Source organism: Acomys russatus, chromosome 4 (assembly GCF_903995435.1).
Source record: "Acomys russatus chromosome 4, mAcoRus1.1, whole genome shotgun sequence".
Taxonomy (NCBI): domain Eukaryota; kingdom Metazoa; phylum Chordata; class Mammalia; order Rodentia; family Muridae; genus Acomys; species Acomys russatus.
In genome coordinates, this window is record NC_067140.1 from 21852771 (window position 1) to 21875529 (window position 22759).

Consider the following 22759-nt stretch of genomic DNA (forward strand, 5'->3'; position numbering starts at 1 on the left):
CTGGAGGCAGGAACTGATGCAGAGGCCATGGAGGGGTGCTGCCTACTGGCCTGTTTCACATGGCTTGTTTAGACAGCTTTCTTACAGAACTCAGTACCATAGGGGAGAGGGCACCCACCCACAATGGGCTGGGCCCTCCCACATCAATCACTAATTAAGAAAATACTTACTATACAGGCTTGCCTACAGTCCAATCTTATGGGGGCATTTTCTCAGTTGAGGCTCCCTCCTCTCCAATGACTCTAGCTTGTGTCAAGTTGACATAAAACAAGCCAGTGCATCCCCCAAGACGCTGGAATCACAGGCCTGTGCTGCTAACAGCCAGACCTCCACATTTCTAGGTTGAGTCACTGTAGACGTATTTCTCAGAGTCAGAGGGGAACAGCATGTATTCTCAGTGCTAGACTGACCAGTCAGCAGCCCCAGCAACTCCAAGAAGCACCTCTCTGGCTGGCTCCCTTTGGACCCCACAAGGAGACATTTGAGTTCAGGATTCCCAGACTGCAGCAGGCCAGCAAGTGACTGTGACAAGCAGAGAGGTGGCACTTTCAGGTTCTTCCAAAGTGCCTGCTGATAGACAAGCCATGACACATTCTAGAAAGCTGACTGGTTTTCATTTCCATTTGATCAGGCTACATTGCCAGAGCCAATGGATGCATCAGTAGGCAGGATCATGAGCAAAATTTCACATTTAAAAGTAACCTTTTTTTTTTTTTCCAAGACAGGGTTTCTCTGTGTATCCTTGGCTGTCCTGGACTTGCTTTGTAGACCAGGCTGGCCTAGAACTCACAGCAAGCCACCTGCCTCTGCCTCCCAAGTGCTGGGATTACAGGCATGCACCACCGCTGTCCGGTATAAACTTAAAGCCAGGCAGTGGTGGTGCACTCCTTTAATCTTAGCACTTGGGAGGCAGAGGCAGGGGAGGCCAGCCTGGTCTACAGAGCGAGTTCCACAACAGCCAGAAGTATTACATAAAGAAAGCCTCTCTCAAAACGAAACAAAACAAAAAAGTAAAATTAAGCTGGACATAGTAGCACATGCCTTTAATGCCAGCACTCAGGAAGAAAGAAGGGGATGGCAAGGTCCAGGCCAGTCTAGGTGACACAGCAAGATCTTGAGGATGTGGTGCTAATGGTGGTGGGGCACAAAACCCACCAACCATAAAAGAGAAACAAAAAACGTGAACTTAAACAGTCGTAGTAATTTGAAGTCACCTAACTTACAAGAGAAAGGAAGGCCCATCTTGGAAGGAAGGTCAAATGAAAACCAAGCTTTTGCCAGCACGGTAAGCCCTCGTGCTCCCCTGGTGCTCTAATGGGTGTGATCTTGCCCTGGAGAGCTCTCCTTGGCTGTGAAAATTCAGCGTTACAGCCTAGTCCATGTTCGCAACATCCACCTGCCTTTTGCTTTCTTTTTTTTTTTTTTTTAAGATTTATTTATTATATGTATACAGTGCTCTGCCTACATTACACCTGCACACCAGAAGAGGGCACTATATGTCATCACAGATGGTTGTGAGCCACCATGTGGTTGCTGGGAATTGAACTCAGGACCTTTGGAAGAGCAGCCAGTGCTCTTAACCTCTGAGCCATCTCTCCAGCCCTATCTTTTGCTTTCTTTAGTAGTGGAAGGAGCCCTGGACACCTGGGGTCAAGCAGGAGCCCTAAGTGTCAGGGGAAATTTTCAGGTGCTCTTCAGGGCTATCATGGTAATTTTCTCTCTCCCTCTCCTCTTTCTTTGTATTTGGAATGGAATCTAAGGTTCTGTGTAAAGCAGGCAGAGACTAGCATTGGGCAACAGCCCAGCCTGGCAACCCTCTCATGTTTCTGATGATGAGTGCTATGAAGCATTTTGGTTTAGTATCTTCATGGTATCTTTGACAGTTCATCAATGTTTTTTAAACCAAGGATGTTCTCATGGTTTGTTTTTATCAGCTATCTTCTATGTATGGCAGAAGAGAATTGTCCTTTTACTAACTTTAAATGTTTCCTCTAAATTAAATAAAGAACACTCAGTCCAGGGCTAGGGAGATGGCTCAGTGGGTAAGAGTGCTTGCTGTGAGAGCAAGCAGATCTGAGTTCGAATCCCAAGCACCCATGTGAAAAAGCTAGGCATGGCGGGCTACCACGAGCCTACAACCCCAGCACTAGAGGGTGGGTAGACAGAGGCAGATTCTGGGAGCTCACTGGCCAGTCAGCCTAGCCAAAATGGGAACCTTCAGTTCTGTCAGAGACCTTATCTCAAGGCGATAAGACGAGGACAGATTGGGGAAGAAATCTGACACCACCTTTTAGCCTCTGAACGGATGTGCACAAGCAATATATGTACACCTACATACATGCGTCATAACACACACACACACACACACACACACACACACACACACACACACAGAGTGAGTCTATTTAAAATCCAAGTAAGAACCCAGACGACATTGAGAGAGGCAAGGGAAATGGAGGTCACAGAAACTGTCGCGTTCTAGTGAGCCACATCAACAACGGGGGCACTGGAGAGACTAAGGGAATACACAGCTGTCCTTTGCCTTGGACAAAGCTATCTGCCTTCTCAGAGACAGACAGGGCAGGAGTCCAAGTCTCTTAGCTCAGCTCCCTCAGCCCTTAGCACTCAGCTTCAGCTCTATCCAGCTGAAGCCACACTGTTTTGTCTCACTGTCTTGACTTCCTAGCACTCTCAGTTTCTGATCTATGGGGTCTCGACAGAGGCCAACAATCTGCAGCCCCAGGCAGCCCCCAGGTGACACTGAGGGGCTGGTCCAGGGCCCACCTCTGCCCAGCGCTGCTTCACACTAACAGGCTTTCCTCATTGGCTCCATGTGTGGGATGCAGCATTCGGCTTCCCAGGACCCCTGTCCGCTAACCGTCCACAGCCCACATCAGTCCTTCATTAGGGGACAGCAGCAGCTCCCTCCCCCGGTCCCTGGCCTAGGTACAGTTTTCAATTTCAAGCCAAGACGCTCACGATGCAATGTCTTGTGGTCTGTCCCACTGGTTCTACCCTCTGCCTGGAAAACGGGGCTCACACAAAGGTCAGGCCAACCTTGACCTGGCACTCCAGAGAGTGGGAATAACACCTAGCTCTTTGCCCACTTAAATGTTTGAAAGTTGCAAGTGTATCATTAGCGATGTGTTCCTTAGAACACGTTTCTTATGGTTTATAGAGACGGTTGACTAAAATTATATGAACACATGTGTTACTATATATACACACACACACACACACACACAGTTGTCCACGGGTGCTGCTGGCTGCACACTTTTAATCCCAGCACTGGGGAGGCAGAGGCAGGAGAATCTCTGTGAGTTCCAGGACAGCCTGGTCTACAGAGTGAGTTCTAGCCAGCCAGGACTACACAGAAAAACCCTGTCTTGAAAATAAGAAAGAAGAAAAGGAAGGAAGGAAGATTGATATTCATTTGTTAGAAAACGTCACAGCCAGCTCTCCATTTCCTTAACAAATCTGCTTTTTCTTATAAGAGTTCTTACAAATTGAGCTAAAACAGGAGTGGAAAGACAACCATATCCTGCTGGTGGTTTGGGCCCTTATGTGTTTTCTCCTTCCTCTTTTCTAGGGTTCTGTTTCTCTTACCTCTCCACCTCCCAGGCGGCAGAGCACAGAGCGGAAGGTCCATCTGTCGGAGCACTGCAGGCTCTATTTCGGAGCACTCTTCAAAGCCATCGGTGTCTTTGCCAGCAGCCTCAGCAACAGCCAGCCCCCTGAGGTCTTCATCACTCAGAGCAAGCTGGTCATCACAGTCGGGCAGAAGCTGGTGGACACGCTGTGCAATGAGACCCAGGAGAAAGATGACCGCAACGAGATCCTGCGTGGCAGCAGTCACCTGTGCGAACTGCTCAAGGACCTGGCGCTGGCCACCAAGAACGCAGTCATCAAGTACCCTAGCCCCACTGCCCTGGGCCACCTCCAGGCAGAGGTGGAGAAACTAAAGCACCAGTCTCAGAAATTCAGAGACACACTGGGCTGAAAGCCTTCCTATCGTCTCCTACAGAGGTCAACTCCTGACTAGCTTCACACCCACACCTGGTGCCACTCTGTCCTGTGGAAAAGCCACAGGTCTCACAGCTGGTATTAGTAAGTGGCTAAGCCTCGAAAGGACACTGGCTGACCACAAGGAGGTCAAGAGAGGCAGGTGACAAGTCAGGACCTTGAGATGTTGAACTCACTCACTGTGCCAGGTGTACAGCATCAAAGTGGAAGACGCATTGTAGAAGCCATGTTTCGTGTCAGCTGTGTGTGTGTGTGTGTGTGTGTGTGTGTGTGTGTGTGTAGAGAGGTGTCTACAGCCATTATACACTTATTAGGCAGCACATACAGACAAGTTAAAGGGGCTGAAGTGGTATCTGTGTATCAGAGGCTCTGCCCTCACATAATGGGCAAACAGGTGAAGGGATAAAGAAATGTCTCCAGTGTATTGGCTGCTACTGAGAAAAGAAAGTTGGGGGGAAAGGAGAATGGAGAAGTGAACTTATTTTCAAAGGATTAATTTCTGTTGCATTCATTAGAAAACTGCAGGGGTTGGTGTTGCACACCTTCAAGCTCAGCACTCGGAGGCAGAAACAGGCACGCCTCAGTGGGGGCCAGATTGGTCCACAGTGAGTCCCAAGCCAAAAAAGGATATATAGTGAGAACATGGTTTGTTTGCTTGTTTTTGGTTTTGTTTTCACACAGAGAAAGGGTTTCTCTGTGTAGCCTTGGCTGTCCTGGAACTCACTCTCTGTAGACCAAGCTGGCCTCAAACTCACAGAGGTCTGACTGCCTCTGCCTTCCGAGTGCTGGCATTAAAGGCATGCTAGACCACTGCCTGGCTGAGAGCATGTTTGGTTTTTTTTTTTTTTTTTTTTGTCAGTAGGTTTGGATTAAAATTGTGAGATGTATACATATGGTATATGCACATGCGTGTGTGTGTGTGTGCATTTGTGTGTGTGTTGCTAGAAACTGACTGAATCCAGGGTTTCCCTAATGTGAAGCATGTACCCTGCTACTAAGATTGGCCCCTAGTCTCCCCCACCAAATGTACTTTGGCTCTGCTACCTCACCCCAAAGGTGATTGTTACGTGTTCTGTTGGGTCCCCTACTAACTTATTTTGTACGTTACAAAGCTTGCATCGATGAGTACCACTGCTCAGTTAGAGCAGGTTTGCACTTCACTGCTCTCAGACCTGCTTTAGTGTTTATCTATCACCATGGGTTTAATCACTTTTGCAAGGCCCCAAGAGATGGCTCGGGGGGTAAAGGCACCTACTGACAATCTCGATTATCCTAGGGACCCACGTGGTGGAAGGAAAGAACTAACATGATAACTGCCTTTGGACACACACACACACACACACACACACACACACACACACACACACACACACACACAAACCCTAAACTGAAATTAAAAAGTTAAAACGTGTGCACACCGGCAGCAATCCTTTCTTTGGACCAGTCTCCAAGCCGCATGGCCTGAGTGCTGGTACCAGAGTGAAGCATTTGCTTGAAACGTCTCCGCTTTGAGTACATCTGCAGGGATGTGTGAAGGTTTGTATGTGTCAGTCTGGACTAGAAAGCAAAACTCTTTTGTGTTCCCGGCGTGGGGCAGGAAGATGTGGTATGCAGACGACACCCACAACTGTCACAGCTATGGAAGTGTTGCCAAGCTCCTCTCATGCAAACCACTTCCTTTTTCTCTGCTTGCAGCTCAGCCTTTCAATTCATGCCACTATGGTTATCACTCATGCTGTGCTAGGGTCCCTGTCTCCCTTGATACTATCACAGAGTAACAGAGCATCCCTAGGTTATGTCTCCTGCAGAGGTGCCGAGTGCAGTTTCTATCTTAACCTCTGAGCCAGTTCCCCAGGGCTCCAACTTCTGTCTTACCTGCAAGGGGCGGGCACTTTTTAAAGTACTGACTGCAGGGACTGGAGAGACTTGCAGGACCCAGGACAGCCATACTCAGAACTATATGCTTCATTTTTTTTTTGTTCATTTTGTTTTTTGAGACAGAGTTTGTCTGTGTAGCCCTGGCTGTCCTGGAACTCATTCTGTAGTCCAGGGTGGCCTTGAACTCAGATATCCTCCTGCCTCTGCCTCCTGAGTGCTGGGATTACAGGTGTGCACCACCATGTCCAGCACTATGATTCATTTCTGTGAAAGGGAAGATTCCAGGGGCTGATTACTGTGGAACCAGGAATAGGATGTCAAGAGCCAAGACCATGGCTCGTTCTTCAACCACAGACTGCAGCTGCACATATGAAGTGCTGCCACCAGAGGGCACCAGAGGGATTGGTGGCTGATGACAGTGTCCTTTGCCTCCCACATCCCATATATCCAGGCTTCCAGGGGAAAGCAGATGGTTACCTTGGATTGCGCTGTATGCATAGTTTAGGTACAGGAAGTCACACTCAGCCATGTGAAAAGCCTTCCAAATTCCAAGTTCCTATATGCTGATTAAGGGCCACCCTTCAAGCTGACTCTCCCGAGCACGGCACCCAGCATGTTGTGCAGATCTACATCTGCACAGACGAGGATTCGAGGATTCGAGGATTCGAAGCATCAAAAGCAGCTGGCACTCACTTTCACATCATTGATTGACCCAAGTCCCTTCAGCCTCAAGGGGAGAATGAGGGGGTGGGCTCAGGAGAGGGGTGGACACAACAGGTTTGTATCAGAGCCAGGGAGCTTAGGAATGCCTCCACTTTACAATAGACCCTTAGTGGAGCTAGTGGAGCTGTGTCTCTGACTAAGACACCATATTTATCTGATTTTCAGCAGCTGGCATTTGGGAGGCAGAGGCAAGAGGATTGCTGCAAGTTAAGGCCAGCTAGGGCTACGTAGTTAGATTCTGTGTCAATTAAAAAAGATTATACCTGCCAGGCGTGGTGGTGCAAGCCTTTAATTCCAGCATTCAGGACGTAGAGGCAGGCGGATCTCTGTGAGTTCAAGGCCAGCCTGGTCTACAAAGTGAGTCCAGGAAAGCCAGGGCTACACAGAGAAACCCTGTCTCAAAAAAAAAAAAAAAAAAAAAAAAAAAAAGAAAAGAAAAGAAAAGAAAAGAAAAAAGAAAAGATTATACCTATATCCATATGGCATCTATACAGATCTATAGATATATCTGTGACATATTCCTGTGAATTTGAGATCAACCTGGTATGCATAGCAAGCATGAATATAGCAAGTTACAAGCCAGCCAGGGCTACGCAGTGATCTCATATCAAAAATAATAATAGGCGTCTATCTATTGATAGATATCTATAGAGATATAGGGACAGACAGACATACTACTAGCCAAAAACCTGTCCTTCACTCTGGAAAAACTATCTTTACTTTCCAAAGTTCTCGGCTGCAGCATCTTTGAGAGTATAATTCAGAACAAAATGACTTGTGGTCTACTCAGATATACAGAAATAGAAGACACCTTTTGCAAGGTTGGGGAGGTAGCTAGTAGCAGAGATGGATGCACTGGAAGCAGGGATGGATGCACTGGAAGCAGGGATGGATGCAGCTGGAAGCAGGGATGGATGCAGCTGGAAGCAGGGATGGATGCACTGGAAGCAGGGATGGATGCACTGGAAGCAGGGATGGATGCACTGGAAGCAGGGATGGATGCACTGGAAGCAGGGATGGATGCAGCTGGAAGCAGGGATGGATGCACTGGAAGCAGGGATGGATGCACTGGAAGCAGGGATGGATGCAGCTGGAAGCAGGGATGGATGCAGCTGGAAGCAGGGATGGATGCACTGGAGGCAGGGATGGATGCACTAGAAGCAGGGATGGATGCACTGGAAGCAGGGATGGATGCAGGAATGGATGCAGCTGGAAGCAAACAATGCTACAGGGAATCAAAGGGTAAAAACTTGCCGCAGAAATACTGGTTTGTTTACTCAATGATATGACAGCATCTATACAGCATTGATTTGCACTGGTTCCTTGGCTCAGCACTGTCCTAACGCCTCCGGAGTGTGAATCCAGCCCCTCCTCAATGACAGGCAGCCTAGTAGTTTGTAACCTGGTGCTACTTTTCATATATTTTAATTTTTTAGTGTGTTTAGACCAACAACTGTTGCCAAGAGATGTGGTAAGTTGGTAGATTGTGTGCTTAGCCTGGAGGAAGCCCCGTGTTCCATCCCCCAGCACCTGAGACGGGGAGGAGGAGGATCAGGGTCTGAAGGTCATTTTCAACTACATATAGAGTTTGAGGCTGGCCTGCACTACATGAGACCCTACAAAGCAACCAAACAAAGAAGATCCTGTCAACAAAGAGCAAACCCATTGTGTACAAAATCATGAAAAATACTGCTCTTGGCTGCAAATGTTTCCTTCCACTTTTGCAAAGATAAGGGCTGTGATGGCTGGGCCTCCCTGACTGATTTCAGAGGACTGCCCCACAGCTTTAGAATCAAATGCACTTTGTCAGCTTTTGGCAACTTCCTGCTATATAAGTTCTTTCTTTCTTTCTTTCTCTCTCTCTCTCTCTCTCTCTCTCTCTCTCTCTCTCTCTCTCTCTCTCTCTCTCTCTCTGATATCCAACATTTTGTACCATTTCCTCCACAAAAAGAAAAAGGAAATGGTGGGTGGTAGTGATAGCAACTTGGCCTCAATTAAGTTCAATTCACCGAGAGGATGGAAGTGGTGAGGACCCACCTGAGAGATCTTCCAGTCTGACAAGCACTGGGGTGTTGTGTATCCGTTTTGGGGCAAATATATTTTTTTTAGAGAGGGTCTTGCTGTGTATCCCAGGCTAGCTTCAAAACCACCGTCTTCCCATGTGCTAGGACTGCAGGGACATACCACTCCCCATACAAACAATATTTATAAAACACCTTCTAGGGCCAGTGCGTGAGATGGCACAGTGGATAGAATAGAACCATCTCCTGTAACCTGTTCTATGACCTCCACACATGCTGTAGTCCATGCACATACAGTCTGGCAAAACATTCATACATGTAAAATAAAAATAAATTTTAAAAACTTTCGGACGCCTTCAATCCCAGCACTTGGGAGGCAGAGGTGGAGGGTCAATGTGAGTTCGAGGCCAGCCTGGCATACAAAGTGAGTCCAGGACAATCAAGGCTACACAGAGAAACCCTGTCTTGAAACCCAGCCCCCACAAAAAATTTCTTTTGAAATTCTAATGTATAGTTTTTGAGGCAGGATGGAAAGGAAAATTTAAAGGGACATAGGAATCAGTGAAAACTCTCACGTAGGGTAGTTTGCGTTTTCCAGACTGAAAGAAACACAACACAACTGACTAAATGATGATTGTTTGCAAATGGACCTCTGTGAGTTCAAAGCCAGCTAAGGCTACACATCAAGTCCCCTGCCCCCCTGCCCTTATTTCAAGAAGAGGAGGAGGAAGAGGAAGAATAAGATCATGGTGATGAGACTACAGAGACTATATATCCCCTTTTAAAGAGATGCCTTAAATAAGTACACTAAGCCAGGCATGGTGTACATGCCTTAAATCCCAGGACTCAGGAGGTAAAGGCAGGCATATCTCCACGAACTCCAGGGTCAGCCTGGTCTACACAGTGAGCTCCATGCCAGCCAAGGCTACATAGCAAGATCTTGTCTCAAACAAAACAAACAAAAACAGTTGTTAAAAATGATACTGAGGATCTGCCTAATTTAGTACAGTGCCTGCCTGTCATGCTCAAAGCCTTGGGTGCTACCCCAGCACTGTATAACTGGGTGTGGTGGTGCACACCTGTAATCCCAGCACTCAAGGGTTGGATGCAAGAGGATCAGAGGTTTAAGGTCACCCTTGGCTACATAGGGAATCTCACCTTTCCACCACCAGACCATACTTCCTTAAGGACAGAATGCTGAGTCTTTGGGCTTCTCCGTATCAGCACATTCCTGGGACACCTGGGACAGGAAACTAAGCAAGCAAGCTCATAATTTTGTATTTAGTCTTTAGATTTTGCTTGATGTCTGCACTATGTTGCAAGCTGCATCCTTCAAGCTATGTAACTACAGAAGCCACAAAATCAGATGAATCACTACTGTTAAGACACCTAAGCGTGTCTCTTCCTCTTGAAAAGGTCATACCCAAGTCCAGGGTGCTTAGTATTGCCTTCTATTTGGTGTATGTGTACACATATCTACATATGCATTTATGGCACACTAGAAAAACATGATCTACCACTGAAATGAATCCACAGCCCTTAATATTTTCTTTGAAACAAATTCTCACTCTGTAGCCTAGGCTGACTTAGTATATGCCACCTAGGCCCAGGCTGGCCTTGAGCTCAACTTAATTCACAGAGCTGAAAGCACAGATAAAAGTTATTTTTCTGGGCCTGCAACCACCTAGGGTCCCAGGTACAGCAGAGCCCCAGAAGACAGAGCACCCTAAGCGAGGGTGAAAAGACAGAAGCGGGGCCGGAGAGATATCTCAGAGGTTAGGTGCACTGGCTGCTCTTCCAAAGGTCCTGAGTTCAATTCCCAGCACTCACAGGGTGGCTCACAACCATCTATAATGAGCTCTGGTGCCCTCTCCTGGCAAGCATGTGTACATGCAGGCAGAACACTGTGTACATGATAAATAAATCAATCTAAAAGAAGAAGAAGAAGAAGAAGAAGAAGAAGAAGAAGAAGAAGAAGAAGAAGAAGAAGAAGAAGAAGAAAGAAAGAAAGAAAGAAAGAAAGAAAGAAAGAAAGAAAGAAAGAAAGAAAGAAAAGACAGACGAGACGGTCTTCTGAGAATACCTGGTGTTGCCTTATATAGAAATCCCAACCAAAAGAGACTCAGGAGCCAGATGCTGGGATAAAAACCTGCTAGCTCAGAGAGGCAGAGAAAGCCCCCGGCTGACCTGCCTACTCAGCTCACATCCTGATGGAAAAGCCCTAAAAGGCTTACTAGCTCAGCTAACAGCCCAGGAGGAAAAAGCCAAAAAAACCCAAGGCCAAAGGCATGCTAGCTCAAAGTGCAAAAAAGTCAAAGGTCTAGCTGGGGAGCTCAAGAACTAAAAGCCAAAAAGCACTTTCTACTTCTACATGCTGTCTTAATCACCCGCCAACTCAAAGTCTCTCCTACTCTTTAATTCCTGTCAGCTAGTTTCTTGCTCTGCCTCTTAAGCTAGGGTTAACTTTAATCCTATGTACAGAAAGTTCTTGGATTAAGTGTGTTAGGGCTCAACCACACCAAACAAAAAAAGAGTTTTTTACAGTTCACAATCTCAGGGATCACAATGGGATCAAATATTCTGTAACAACCTGGTCACCTCAAGCAGTGGAGACTTCATACTGGCCACCTTGCAAGACTGGAGCTGACACCACACCGACAGGACTGCTTACTTATGCGTATGTTTTACCCCTGTTTTTCCTCTAGACCTACAGCTCCTGTCAGTACCCAAAGACAGACTAGGAAGTCTCTGAACCCTTTCTATGCCCTCTTCCCAATATAGTCGCCTTTTTCTGCCTTCACCATCACTAACCCTTTTAACAGGCACAATGGAATGAGTGACTAAGCTTAGCTTGTTGGGAGACACTGGAACCCCAGCTTTTGCCCTAAAAACTCTGGATACCGGGTAGAGAGATAGTTCAGTGGCTAAGCGTGCTTGCTGTCCTTTCAGTGGTCATAAGTTTATTTGCCAGAAACCGAAAGCATCGATCTCTCCCCTATATTTATAGCAAAACTCGCCCTGGTCTGCAAAATGCTCAGGGTCCAGGGACTCAGATTTTACCCCGGGACACCACTACACGTGTTCCCTACTCATCCCACAAGACCCAGCTTCCCGGAGGCAGCGTTAAGCCTCAGACCTACTGGGAAAGAGAAAGGACCGCCCACGGCAAGGATGCTCCAGCACCGCTCCCTGAAGACACGCCCAACCTTGGGCACCGTTTTCAAGGCTACTAGTGCTGAGCCAGGGCTCGCCCCCACCACGCACGCGCAGAGACACCGCCCCGTTTGCGTCGCGACCGTTTTTGTGCATCATCAAGGAGCGCCGGAAGTGGATAGTGTTTCGCCAGAGAGCCCGGAAGCCACGGCTTCTGGTTTTTTGCTGCAGCTTTTGACTTCGGCCTTGGGATGGGTTGCGACGGAGGAACAATCCCCAAAAGGCATGAGCTGGTGAAGGGGCCGAAGAAGGTCGAGAAGGTAAGTGGGGACCGCGGGCGGCAGAGCTTGGGACGAACAGTGTCCGCTGGCGCTTATGGAAGGTTTACTGTTTGCAGTCACTGGACACAGTAGGATTAGGCTGGGGTATCCTCCCAACAGACGCAGTGTTGATACGTAAACATTAACGCCCAAAAAAGACAGAGACTAGAGAACTAGTGGCCTAGCCAGGACTGAAACCGTATCTTCAGTTAGCGACGATCACACTAATGCTGATTATGAACTGTGTGGTTTTGTTTTGGTTTTGGTTTTTAGATCGACACTCACTATGAGGCCCTGGCTGGTTGGAACTGCCTCTGCCAGTGCTGAGATTAAAGGTGTCGGCCACAATGCCTGGCATTTTTGTATACTTAAAAATACTTTTATTTATTTTTTATTATGTTGTATGTGGGGAGGGGGAGGTACCCAAGGAGACCAGAAGAAGTCATTGGATCCTCTGGAACTAGAGTTAACAGTGTGTGTGTGTGTGTGTGTGTGTGTGTAACGGACTTGGCTGTTAGGAACCAAACTCAGGTCCTTTGGAAGAGCAGGACAACGGCTTAACCACTGAGCCTGCTATTCATCCTGAACTTTGTGTATTACAGAAGTCTTCCCAAACTGCTTCCTTATCGGGTGAAGTCAGACCCTTATTAAACTGTTCAGCACCGAGCACATCGAATTGGTGTTTGATCACAGTTGATCCCCACCTGACTTTGAGCCCCTAATTGTGGAAACTGTGCACCATTTTTTTCTTCCAGAACCATCACAGTTTCTGACCCAATGAATATGTTTAAATAAATGAGTGAATGAACAATCTCCAAAGATTACAAGACATTGAGCCAATTGTATAGTTCCACACCAGTGGTAGGGAGATTGAAGACTGGAAAGTTAGTTAACACGACTAAAGTCATATGGCCTGGAATTGTGGACTATTCCCGTCCGCTTATGTGCATTTCAAAGCTAATCCTGGTGATGACTGTATAATAATTTAAGGCATGGAGAGGACCATATTTTCCGATCCAGCATTCAGAGAACGTTGGGGTAGGAGGTGAATCCTGTCCAGTATTGTGCTTAAGACACTGCAGTAGCTTCCAGTTGCATTCCTAATGAACTCCACTGGGTCCTGTGTGGACAGACTCCTGCTTGTCTCTCCGCCCTCATCTTCTGTCTCGCTTTAGCTCTTTTATTTGCTCTAGATAATGTAGGCGTTGCCCCGTCATCCTAAGCATTCCTCCCACATAGTGACATCATTGCTTTTTCCGTTCAGTCCTTATTTAGGAAGAGGGAACTACTTGAGGCAAGGTTTTGCTGTTAGGTAGCCCTGCCTGGTCCCAGACTTGTGATTCTCCTGCCCCAGCCACCTGAGTGCTGGGATTACTGTGTGCGATGCCGGGCTCTTCCTCGTCGTTTCTTCACTCAGCCTTTATCACAGTTGGCTGCCGCTGCGGCTCTTCCCTTGCAGTCACTCTCTAGCTTTGTCCCCCTATGCTGCTTTACCTTTTTTTTTTTTCTTTATGATGCCGGTCACTGTGGTTATTGACAATCAATCTCTCCCCCCCCCCCCCCCCCGCCTCTCTCCCCCTCCCTCCCTCCCTCCCTTCCTCCCTCCCTCCCCTGTGGCCCGGGGTTCTTGCATGTCTTAGCTCTCTAGCCTCTGTGATGTTTCTGCGCATAACGGACATCCACTGAGCATGTGCTGCAAGTGAGGATAGAATGCCCTCAGCCAATATGTCACACTCAATTGTGCATAAAAATAGTTATCTTACTTTGAATGTCTTGTGTCCGGAGCTGACAAGAAGTAGCATAATGAAAGAGTTAACAAGAAACAAACAAACAAAACCCCCTGATCTTAGAAGGGTAAAGAAAAGAATGATCAGGAAGGGTGGTTTTTATTATCCCTGTTTACACAGGACTTAGTAAATGTTTGTCGTGTGTCCTGTTCTGGGCCCCAGTGGCAAGTCAGAAGAGTAGGATGACCCATCCCCGCTATTGCTTCCCTTTGAAATGCCTATTGTGAAGTGATAAATAGATATGGGGGTGGGGCAGGGGGTGTCTGCCCCTGCCTTGGCTCACAGCTCCTAAGTCCCTTGGAAATGTCACTTGTTCTAAATAAGATGTGTGGTGGCTTCTTCTTCTTCTTCTTTTTTTTAAATAAGGTCTCCTTATATAGTCTTGGCTGGCCTGAAACTCTCTATGGAGACCAGGCTGCCCTCAAACTAATAGAGATGTACCTGCCTCTGCCTTAAATGCCAGAATTAAAGGTGTGCACCACCACACTCAGCTCATGGTGACTAGATGAACTCCTGGTTGGAGACTAGTCACCAGAAAGTCAATATCATGATTAGAAGCTTGACACTTGTTTTCCTTTTTAATATTTATTGACTTATTTTTATGTTTATGTGTATCAGTTTATGTGCACTGTGTGTGTGCAGGAACACAAGACAGCCAGAAAAGGGCAGAAAAGAGTCCCCTGAACCTGGGATTGAGAGCTAGCTAACATGGTTATTGGTAATCAAACCTGGCTTCTCTGCTAGAGCAGTAAGGGCTCTCAAGCACTGCACCATCTTGCCAGCCCTGGAACTTGGTACTTTTTTGTTTTGTTTTGTTTTTTGAGACAGGGTTTCTCTGTGTATCCTTGGCTGTCCTGAACTTACTTGTAGACCAGGCTGGCCTTGAACTCAAAACGATCCACCAGCTTCTGCCTCCCAAGTGCTGGGATTAAAGGTGTGCACCCCCACACCCAGCTGAAACTTGGTACTTTTATCCCCTCCATGTTCCAGGAAGAAGTTATGTTCCATAAGATGTTAACTTGCTGTAAAAATATAGGCATCAATGTTGGGCTGGGGATAGATCAGGTAGAAGTGTGTGCAAAGTGGTTCACTCCCCCAATTGCTGGGCTTTGTTGTTTTTTGGGCTTTTTGTTGGTTTGGTTGTTGTTGTTGTTGTTTTGGACAGGGTTTCTCTGTGTAGCTTTGTAGACCAGGCTAGCCTCAAACTCACAGAGATCCACCTGCCTCTGCTGGGATTAAAAGCATGTGCCACCACGCCTGGCTTGTTGGTGGCTCTTTATTTAACATAATGTTAATTTAAAACCTTAAAATTTGTATTTTGTGCTACATGTGTGGGGATCAGAAAATGACTTTTCGAAGCTATTTCTCACTCCACCGTGGGTTCCAGAGATCAGATTAAACTTGGGTTTGTTTGGGTTTTGGGGGTTTTGTTTTGTTTTTCTCAACCTCTGAGCCATCTCACCTGCCCTAATTTTTAAAACCTTTTTAGAGTCCCAACTTGATACGTCACTATTTTATTTATTTATTATCAGCTTATTATACTGGAGATTGAGCTTCGGGTACGATGGACAGATGTCTTGCCACGGAGCCATATTCTCCACACTGCAGCCACTCACATGAGCCACATTCTCCACACCGCAGCCACTCACACGTGGCCTTTTATGACTTTTAAAATAGGTGGTTTTTTGGGGGGGGTCTTTTTTTTTTTTTTTTTGAGACAGAGCTTCTCTGTGTAGCCATGGCTGTCCTGAACTCACTTTGTAAACCAGGCTGGCCTCAAACTTACAGTGATCCACCTGCCTCTGCCTCTCAAGTGCTGGGATTAAAGGCGTGCACCACCACGCCTGGCAAAATAGGTGTATTTATTTAGGTGGGTGTGGCACATGAATGGACACATGTGGAGGTCAGAGGACAGTTTGTAGGAGTTGGTTATCTCCTTCACCGTATGGGTGCTAAGGACAAGCTCTGGTCATCAGACACGGAGGCGTGTGCCAGGACCCCTGAGCTGTCCCATTCTCACCGTTGTTTTCTTTTAGAAGCAAAGCATCTTGTCGGGCTACCCAGGCTGGCCTCCAACTTTATCCTCCTGCCTCAGACTCTGTAGTACTGGGATGACAGTCACTACTGCTCCTGGGTGTGTGTCGTTATGTTTGATTTAGAAATTAAAAACACCACAGTGTGTGTATTCAGTGCCTTTCTGTTGCTGTCAGAAAAGCCAGAAGATTAGAGCAGATTGCTGAGTTAGTTTGAGGCCAAGCAGAGCAATTCCAGGCAGAGAGAGAAGCCAGATTAAATAAGTCAGCTAGGAGAAGAGTTTGAGCCAGAACAGCTGAGTTAAACCAGGCAGCCCAGAGCTCAGAAAGAACAAGTAAGGATGAGCTCATTAAGCAGTAAGTCTCAGAGGCTGAAAGCATTCTAGGCCTGGGTTAGAGTGTATGGAGGCTCAAAGCTTCCATTACTAAGCTTAAGATAGAGGGAGCAATATGCCTCTGAAACAACAATTGAAACAGGCAAATAAAAGATATTTTTACAACTGTGTGTGTTTTCTTTCTTAGGTTGACAAAGATGCTGAGCTAGTGGCCCAGTGGAACTACTGCACCTTAAGTCAGGAGATCCTGAGGCGCCCGATAGTTGCCTGTGAACTTGGCAGGTGTGGGTCCGATACTTGATCGAGATGCATTTGTTCTGTTGATTTTGAAGGGGATATCATCGAAGGGCTGCTTGATCACAGAGGCGCTCTCCTGGCAGATTAGTGGGAAGATGCCCCTGTGTCTGGACATAGCTCTGCACCTTTCTTAGTTTGGTTTAAACTCAAGAGCCAAGAGTAACTGCTGAGTTATAAACCCAAAGCATGAAGCAGCCGTGCATACTGTAGAGAGCATCAGGGAGTCAGGGAAGTGGGGAAGGCAGAAGCTGCCCAAAGGGGGGTGGGGTGGGGCTGCTGCTCAGTTCTAGCCAGTTCTTGCGGCTGAAGCATGTGGGCCTGGTGGTTCTGAGTCGCCTGGTCTTTATTTTAAAGGATGGGGGAAATAACTTCTTTCACATTGATCTTTCCAAGTCTTCCAGGTCAGGTTTGGTTGAGGTTGCAGTCTGCACCTTGACCAAGTTGCTGCTTTAGTGTTCTGGTAGCAGTGGACGCAGCACAGGATGTTAGCAGTAGGACTGTTGGGTCCTGTTGAGTTCTTTCTGAACCTGGTTGGTTCTCTGAGCTCATCGCTGCTGTATAAACTCACCCTTACTCTTGCAGACTGTATAACAAAGACGCCGTCATCGAGTTTCTGTTGGACAAATCTGCTGAAAAGGCTCTAGGGAAGGCAGCATCACACATTAGAAGCATCAAGGTAGGTCGAAGGATGTGGGTGAGCTCCAGGGCCCCTGAGTGAGGTTACTTTAATAGACTATGTGCACATTGGAGACTGACTTCCTCTCCGGCAAGATGGCTCAGTGTGTGAAAGCACCTGTCGGCTGCCTGGTGGAGCAAACCTGTAACCTGAGTTCCTTCCCTGGGACCCATGTGGGTGGAAGGAGACAAACAACTCTCCAGGGCTGTGCTGTGCTGTGCTCTCTAAAGTAAATAAGCAAGCGTGTAAAATAAATTCGGGGGCTGGGGGATCGATTATTGGGTAAACCGCTGGCCTGGCAAGCATGAAGACCTGAGTTCGGATCCCAGCACCCCGGTAAGAGCTAGGTGTGGTGTCGTGTGCCTGTAAGCTCAGGCCTGGGAGGGGGAGACAAAGGGGGTCTCTCGGGCTCCTGGCCAGCCAGGCTTGCTGAGTTATTGGGTTCCGGGTTCACTTAGACTGTCTAATAAGTTGTAGGGAGTAGAGGAGACACCTGAGTGACTGCAGTGGCTCGTGCCAGTAGCACGTGTGGAAAAGGGCAGGGTCATGAGGAAGACATCTGACATGGACCAGGCCTTATACACATGAGCGCATGCGCGTGCGCACATGCACACACGCACATGCACACACACATGCACATGCACACACTCACAAGTAATGGGATAAGATCATATACTGAATGTTGAAATAGTCTCTGTCTTAGATTGGTTCAGCTTACAATTCTTTTCTTTCTGGTGCTGTCAAAATGGTGGGGATTCCGTAGGAGTGACCCCTTTTCCCAGGCCAGAGTGGCCGTGCCCCTGACCTACAGAGTTGTGTCAGTCGGCTACAGTGAGTTCATTTCACACCAGCGCTATTAACGGTTCTCCACAGAATGTTACAGAGCTAAGGCTTTCTGACAACCCCGCCTGGGAAGGAGATAAAGGAAACACCAAGGGCGACAAGCATGATGACCTCCAGCGAGCAAGGTTCATCTGCCCTGTGGTGGGCTTGGAGATGAACGGCCGGCACAGGTGAGTGGTGACAGAACAAGTGAAGTGCTCCTGGTCTCATTGGAATGTCTCTGTGTTGTCTTAGAGCTGTAAGCAGGGCCTTGTGAAAAGTAGTGCCCAGTCATGGTATGGGCATTCCCTGCCCACCCAGCTCAGCTCACTCACAACAGTGGCCCCTGCTCTGCCCATGGCCCTGCTCTGCCCCATGGCCCCCACTCTGCCCTGTGGCCCCGATCTGCCCTGTGGCCCCCCGCCCCGCTTTGCCCCATGGCCCTGCTCTGCCCCGTGGCCCCCACTCTGCCCTGTGGGCCCCCCTTGCCCGTGGCCCCGCTCTGCCTCGTGGCCCCCACTCTGCCCTGTGGGCCCCCCCCACCCGTGGCCCCGCTTTGCCCCGTGGCCCTGCTCTGCCCTGTGGCCCTGCTCTGCACTCTGGATGTGTGCTGCATGCAAACTGCTCTTAGTGCCAGCTCAAGCTGCTGTCCCTTTGTCCCTCCAGGTTCTGCTTCCTTCGATGCTGCGGTTGTGTGTTTTCTGAACGCGCCTTGAAAGAGATAAAAGCCGAAGTATGCCACACGGTGAGTCTCTGCCACACTCCATTTGTTTTTCTTGGCAGCTGAGGGAGTCACTGTCACATCTTTCCCTCTATCGTTTAAATCCTAAATTCTTTCTGAGAGCATTTAATAAGTCAGCTCTTCACCAGTGACTCAAATACAGGCTGTCCTTGGCTACTCTCTTCAGGGCCAAATTTTTTCTTCTTGAAACTGCCAGCCTGGAGGGCCTGACCTCTCTCAGCCTCACTTACTCTGCAGATCCCAATTGCTGGTCCTTCCTTATTACGAGTACCTTGGTACCCTCTAATCTCACCGTCACAGACTTGTGGGTATGTGTCAGTCTCTCACTGGACATGAGCTTTTGAGGGCAGGGGACAGGTGTGTCATCTCTTATCTCTAGGCCATGCCCTCTGTCAGTGGTCACATGAGGAGTGCTCCTTGAGACTGTCCTAGCTCATCCAAAGGAAGGGTGATGACTTGGCACTGCAGGCACTGCTGCCCCAAGCCTTGGCTTGAGGTCCTCTGTGCTTAGAGGTGTGGCCTCCAGTGTAGTGTTTAGCCAGAAGCCATGCCTGACTGTGTTCACAGTGTGGGTGTGCTTAGGCTGTCATGGATGTGCCCTCTGCTGGTGGCTTCTAGAGAGCAGTTATCATGGCAAATCCTGTCCTGGCCCTTTACTGGTGGGATGTTCTGAAGGAAAAGATCCACCAAAGTTCTGCTCTCGTGCATTCCGCTCCTGCTGAGGAGACCCTCACACAAGTGAGCATATCACTGTGAAGGGAGATCACACAGCTACGTAGCCAAGGGAGAGCGTTGACCTTAGCAATGGGCAGCGAAGGCATCTTGAAGCTTTGAATTCAGAGCTAATGGTACAAAGGTGCTAGCAGAGATTGGGCTAGGACAGGGTGGAGCAGCAGAAGTGAGTGTGGCCAGGATAAGGACAGGCACAGATGCAGTGAGTCCCTTCACACACACACAGGGCTGGGGTAGCCACCTTGGTGGTCATGGGTCTTAGTCTAAGGTGATAAGAAGCCAGCTTGAAGTGGGTCCTGATGTTCTTCAGAGAACCAAGAGCGGCTGACTGGCCTTCTTAGCATGTTCTGTGTCACACTGTGACATCGTGTCAGGCTTTTCTTTTTAAAAGGGATGCCCTTGGGAGTTAAGTGCTTGATGGGGCTGGTGGCATGTATGAGCCTCCTGTTGAAGGTGGTGCCACACGTGCTACAAGGGGAGAAGGAGCTGGGTGACAATGTCTTCAGAAGGCCCCCATCCTGCGACAGGTGCTTCCGGCTTAGACTTCAACCCTGGGGCGGCAAGACTCACAGAACACAGGACAGGCCATGGCACTCGAGGTGGGAGTCCGTCAATCATTTATTCCCTCCCATTCTAGTCTGCCTCATGCCCTTAGAAAACGACTACTAGGACAGTTTATAAAGAATAGAAATTCATTTCACAGCCCTCAAGGCTGGGAAGTCCAAGCAAGGAGACAGTGTCCCACAAAGGCACATTGTTCCATGTCGTAATATGGAGGGCCAGGGAGTGGAGCCTCACGGCAAGGGTTCATATGTTCTTGAGCATAGGGTTTCAGCAAAGCACCCTTCCTGATGACAGGAGTCCTCTGTCTGGCGAGCGCCCCTCCCCCTCAGTGCTTCTCAGGCAGGACCCCTCCCCTGCTGACACGCTGCCAGATCTTGTCTGGATCATGATCAGAACCCCATACTGTCACTTTAATAGGAATTACTTACTGAGGCTGTGTGACCCAGATGCCTGCCATCAGACCCTGCTCCCAGACCTTCCACACTGGGCACTGGTTTTCCAACCCAGGAACTTTGAGGAACACATCCCTGTGCCCGTTTTGAGAGCCTGGCATTTATCAGTTTGGCCTAGGAAAGTAGCATTTCTCTAGAACCCAGAGTGTGTAAAGGGAAGGGATTATAGTGATTCTTCAGAGCCCTTCCTTTTAGATCCACAAACTCTAAACAAGAACATTTATAAGTAAGGATGTAGTTATCAGGAGTCCAACTCCGACTTGAAGTGTGAAGTTTCTGGAGTTTGTTAGTAAGTACATTGATAGAGGGTTGGCTAGTTCTGGAAACACCCTAAGGTACCGGGTGACAGCAGAGAAGTATAGCCAGACAGTTTCTTCCCTCCCGCCTTTCCTTGGCCTGATGGGTAGCAGAGAAAACTTCCTTGGGAAATTTTTATGGGTCAGACCTACAAATTGTTCCTGGGGCATCACATATTCCGTTGGTCAGAGCCCGTTCACATGACAACACCTCATTCCAGGGAGCCGGCGAAAGGAGTCTGGCTGTGTGTGTAGGATGACATGGCAGGGGCTGGCACTTTCTGCAGAAATCTGTGCAGTGAAGAGATGGCACAGCCTCTTCAGTGACTTGTGTCATGATGAGGTGACACAGCCTCTTCAGTGACATGTGTCATGATGAGTAATGGGAGAGGAAGCCACAGGGGCGAGACCAAAGGATTGTCAGGTTTTAGGCACTGTCTGAACTTTCTAAATCACTAACAGACAGGAGGCAGAGGCAGGTGGATCTCTGAGGTCAAGGCCAGCCTGGTGTTCTTTGAAGGAGGGCAGCTTGGTCTCTGCTTGTCAGCCTGGGTGGCAGTGAGCTCTGTCCTTTTGTCTCCACAAGTGGCTGTGACACAACTCACACACAGCCTACACAGGTAATAATAAAACCATTCAGACTCCCGGAGGATCCAGGTGGCTCTGCTCACACTGGGCAGTGTGGTGCTGTGCTGCGGCTTGTACAGCAAACAGATCAGCCACCAGCCAGAAAACGAGCCACAGTCCTGTGTGCTTCGTGTCTTGTAATAAGAAACACATTGCCATGCAAGAGGTCAGGGGACAGCTTAACATTTTCAGTGTATAGGAAGGAAAAATGTTTGCCTAAACAAAGACTACTTTAATCTCATATGCTTTGCTTAAAGTTGATTTATGGTACTGCCTTTAGCATCTCCACTCTGTTCAGCTTCTCCAGGCCATGTCAGTACCTCCCTGGATGTGATCTCAGCTCTGCATGTGGGAAGCCACAGTTGACTAGGTGCCAATATTTAGTCTTTACAAAGGTTTCCTTTCTGAGGCTCCTACTTTTAAAACAAACAAACAAACAAACAATGCAGGGCTAGAGGAGCTGACTCAGTGCTTAAGAGCACTGGTTGTTCTTGCAGAGGGCATGAATTCAATCTCCTGCACCACATGGTGTCTGGCAACCATTTGTAACTCCAGTTTCAAGGGACCCAATACTTTCTGACTTCCATGGGCACAGGGCACATATATGCAGGCAAAACACTCGTGCACACAAAATAATTGAAGGTATCAGTCTTTCTGTCCCCGAGGACATTGTTAGCAGCAACTTAGGAGGGAAGGACCTGGACCAGTGGCTCAGGATGGCCAAAGCCTTTCATGCCTTCATCCTGTATGCCCAGGGTGTTGGCCATTTGCCACATGAATTACCTAACCTGAAAAAACTCAGTAAAAGTCAAGAGTGCCCTCCTCCATCTCTCTCCACATTCTCGTGTGCAGAAACCCCTGTGGTGGTGGCACGGACCAGTACGCTTCTGGGTCATCCAACATAGCAGGAAGAACAGTAGATGACAGACCACAGCCACACAAACTTCAGGCAGCATTGTTTCCCAGAAGTTGTTTCCCTCTCTGGGATAACTCGTTCACCCAGAGGAGGAGGCCCCGCATGGCTTTCTGCTGTTAGGCCAGAGTCAGCGCTAGAGAAGCATGGCTTCCTTCTTGGCGGGGCGTTGTGTGCATCAATCAGTGCCTCTTACCAGGATCTCCAGGCCCTCAGAACATGACTGTGAGCTGGGTTCAGCAGCTGATGGAGAACTCAGCCTCCAGCTGTTGGCTTGCACTCCTTAGCCCTAGCCCAGTTACTTCCTTCATTGATCTCTCCTTGTCTATGGTTAGGGTGAGGTCTGGCCAGGAGCATGTTTCTAC

At 48.2% G+C, this 22759-nt stretch overlaps 2 protein-coding genes across 2 annotated transcripts in view; both read left to right on the forward strand.

Annotated features, from left to right (window-relative positions):
- Cass4 (Cas scaffold protein family member 4) overlaps window positions 1–4258 on the forward strand; it is a 38059-nt gene extending 33801 nt beyond the window's left edge. The window contains exon 6 of the mRNA XM_051143884.1: window positions 3590–4258. Within this exon, the coding sequence (XP_050999841.1) occupies window positions 3590–4000 (411 nt within the window). The 3' untranslated portion in view covers window positions 4001–4258. The remainder of the gene's footprint in view (window positions 1–3589) is intronic.
- A 7753-nt stretch (window positions 4259–12011) lies between these two features.
- The window catches only part of Rtf2 (replication termination factor 2), a 28815-nt gene continuing 18067 nt past the window's right edge, over window positions 12012–22759 (forward strand). The window contains exons 1-5 of the mRNA XM_051143887.1: window positions 12012–12118; window positions 16461–16555; window positions 17153–17246; window positions 18120–18259; window positions 18735–18813. Coding sequence (XP_050999844.1) covers window positions 12050–12118; window positions 16461–16555; window positions 17153–17246; window positions 18120–18259; window positions 18735–18813 — 477 coding nt within the window. The 5' untranslated portion in view covers window positions 12012–12049. The remainder of the gene's footprint in view (window positions 12119–16460; window positions 16556–17152; window positions 17247–18119; window positions 18260–18734; window positions 18814–22759) is intronic.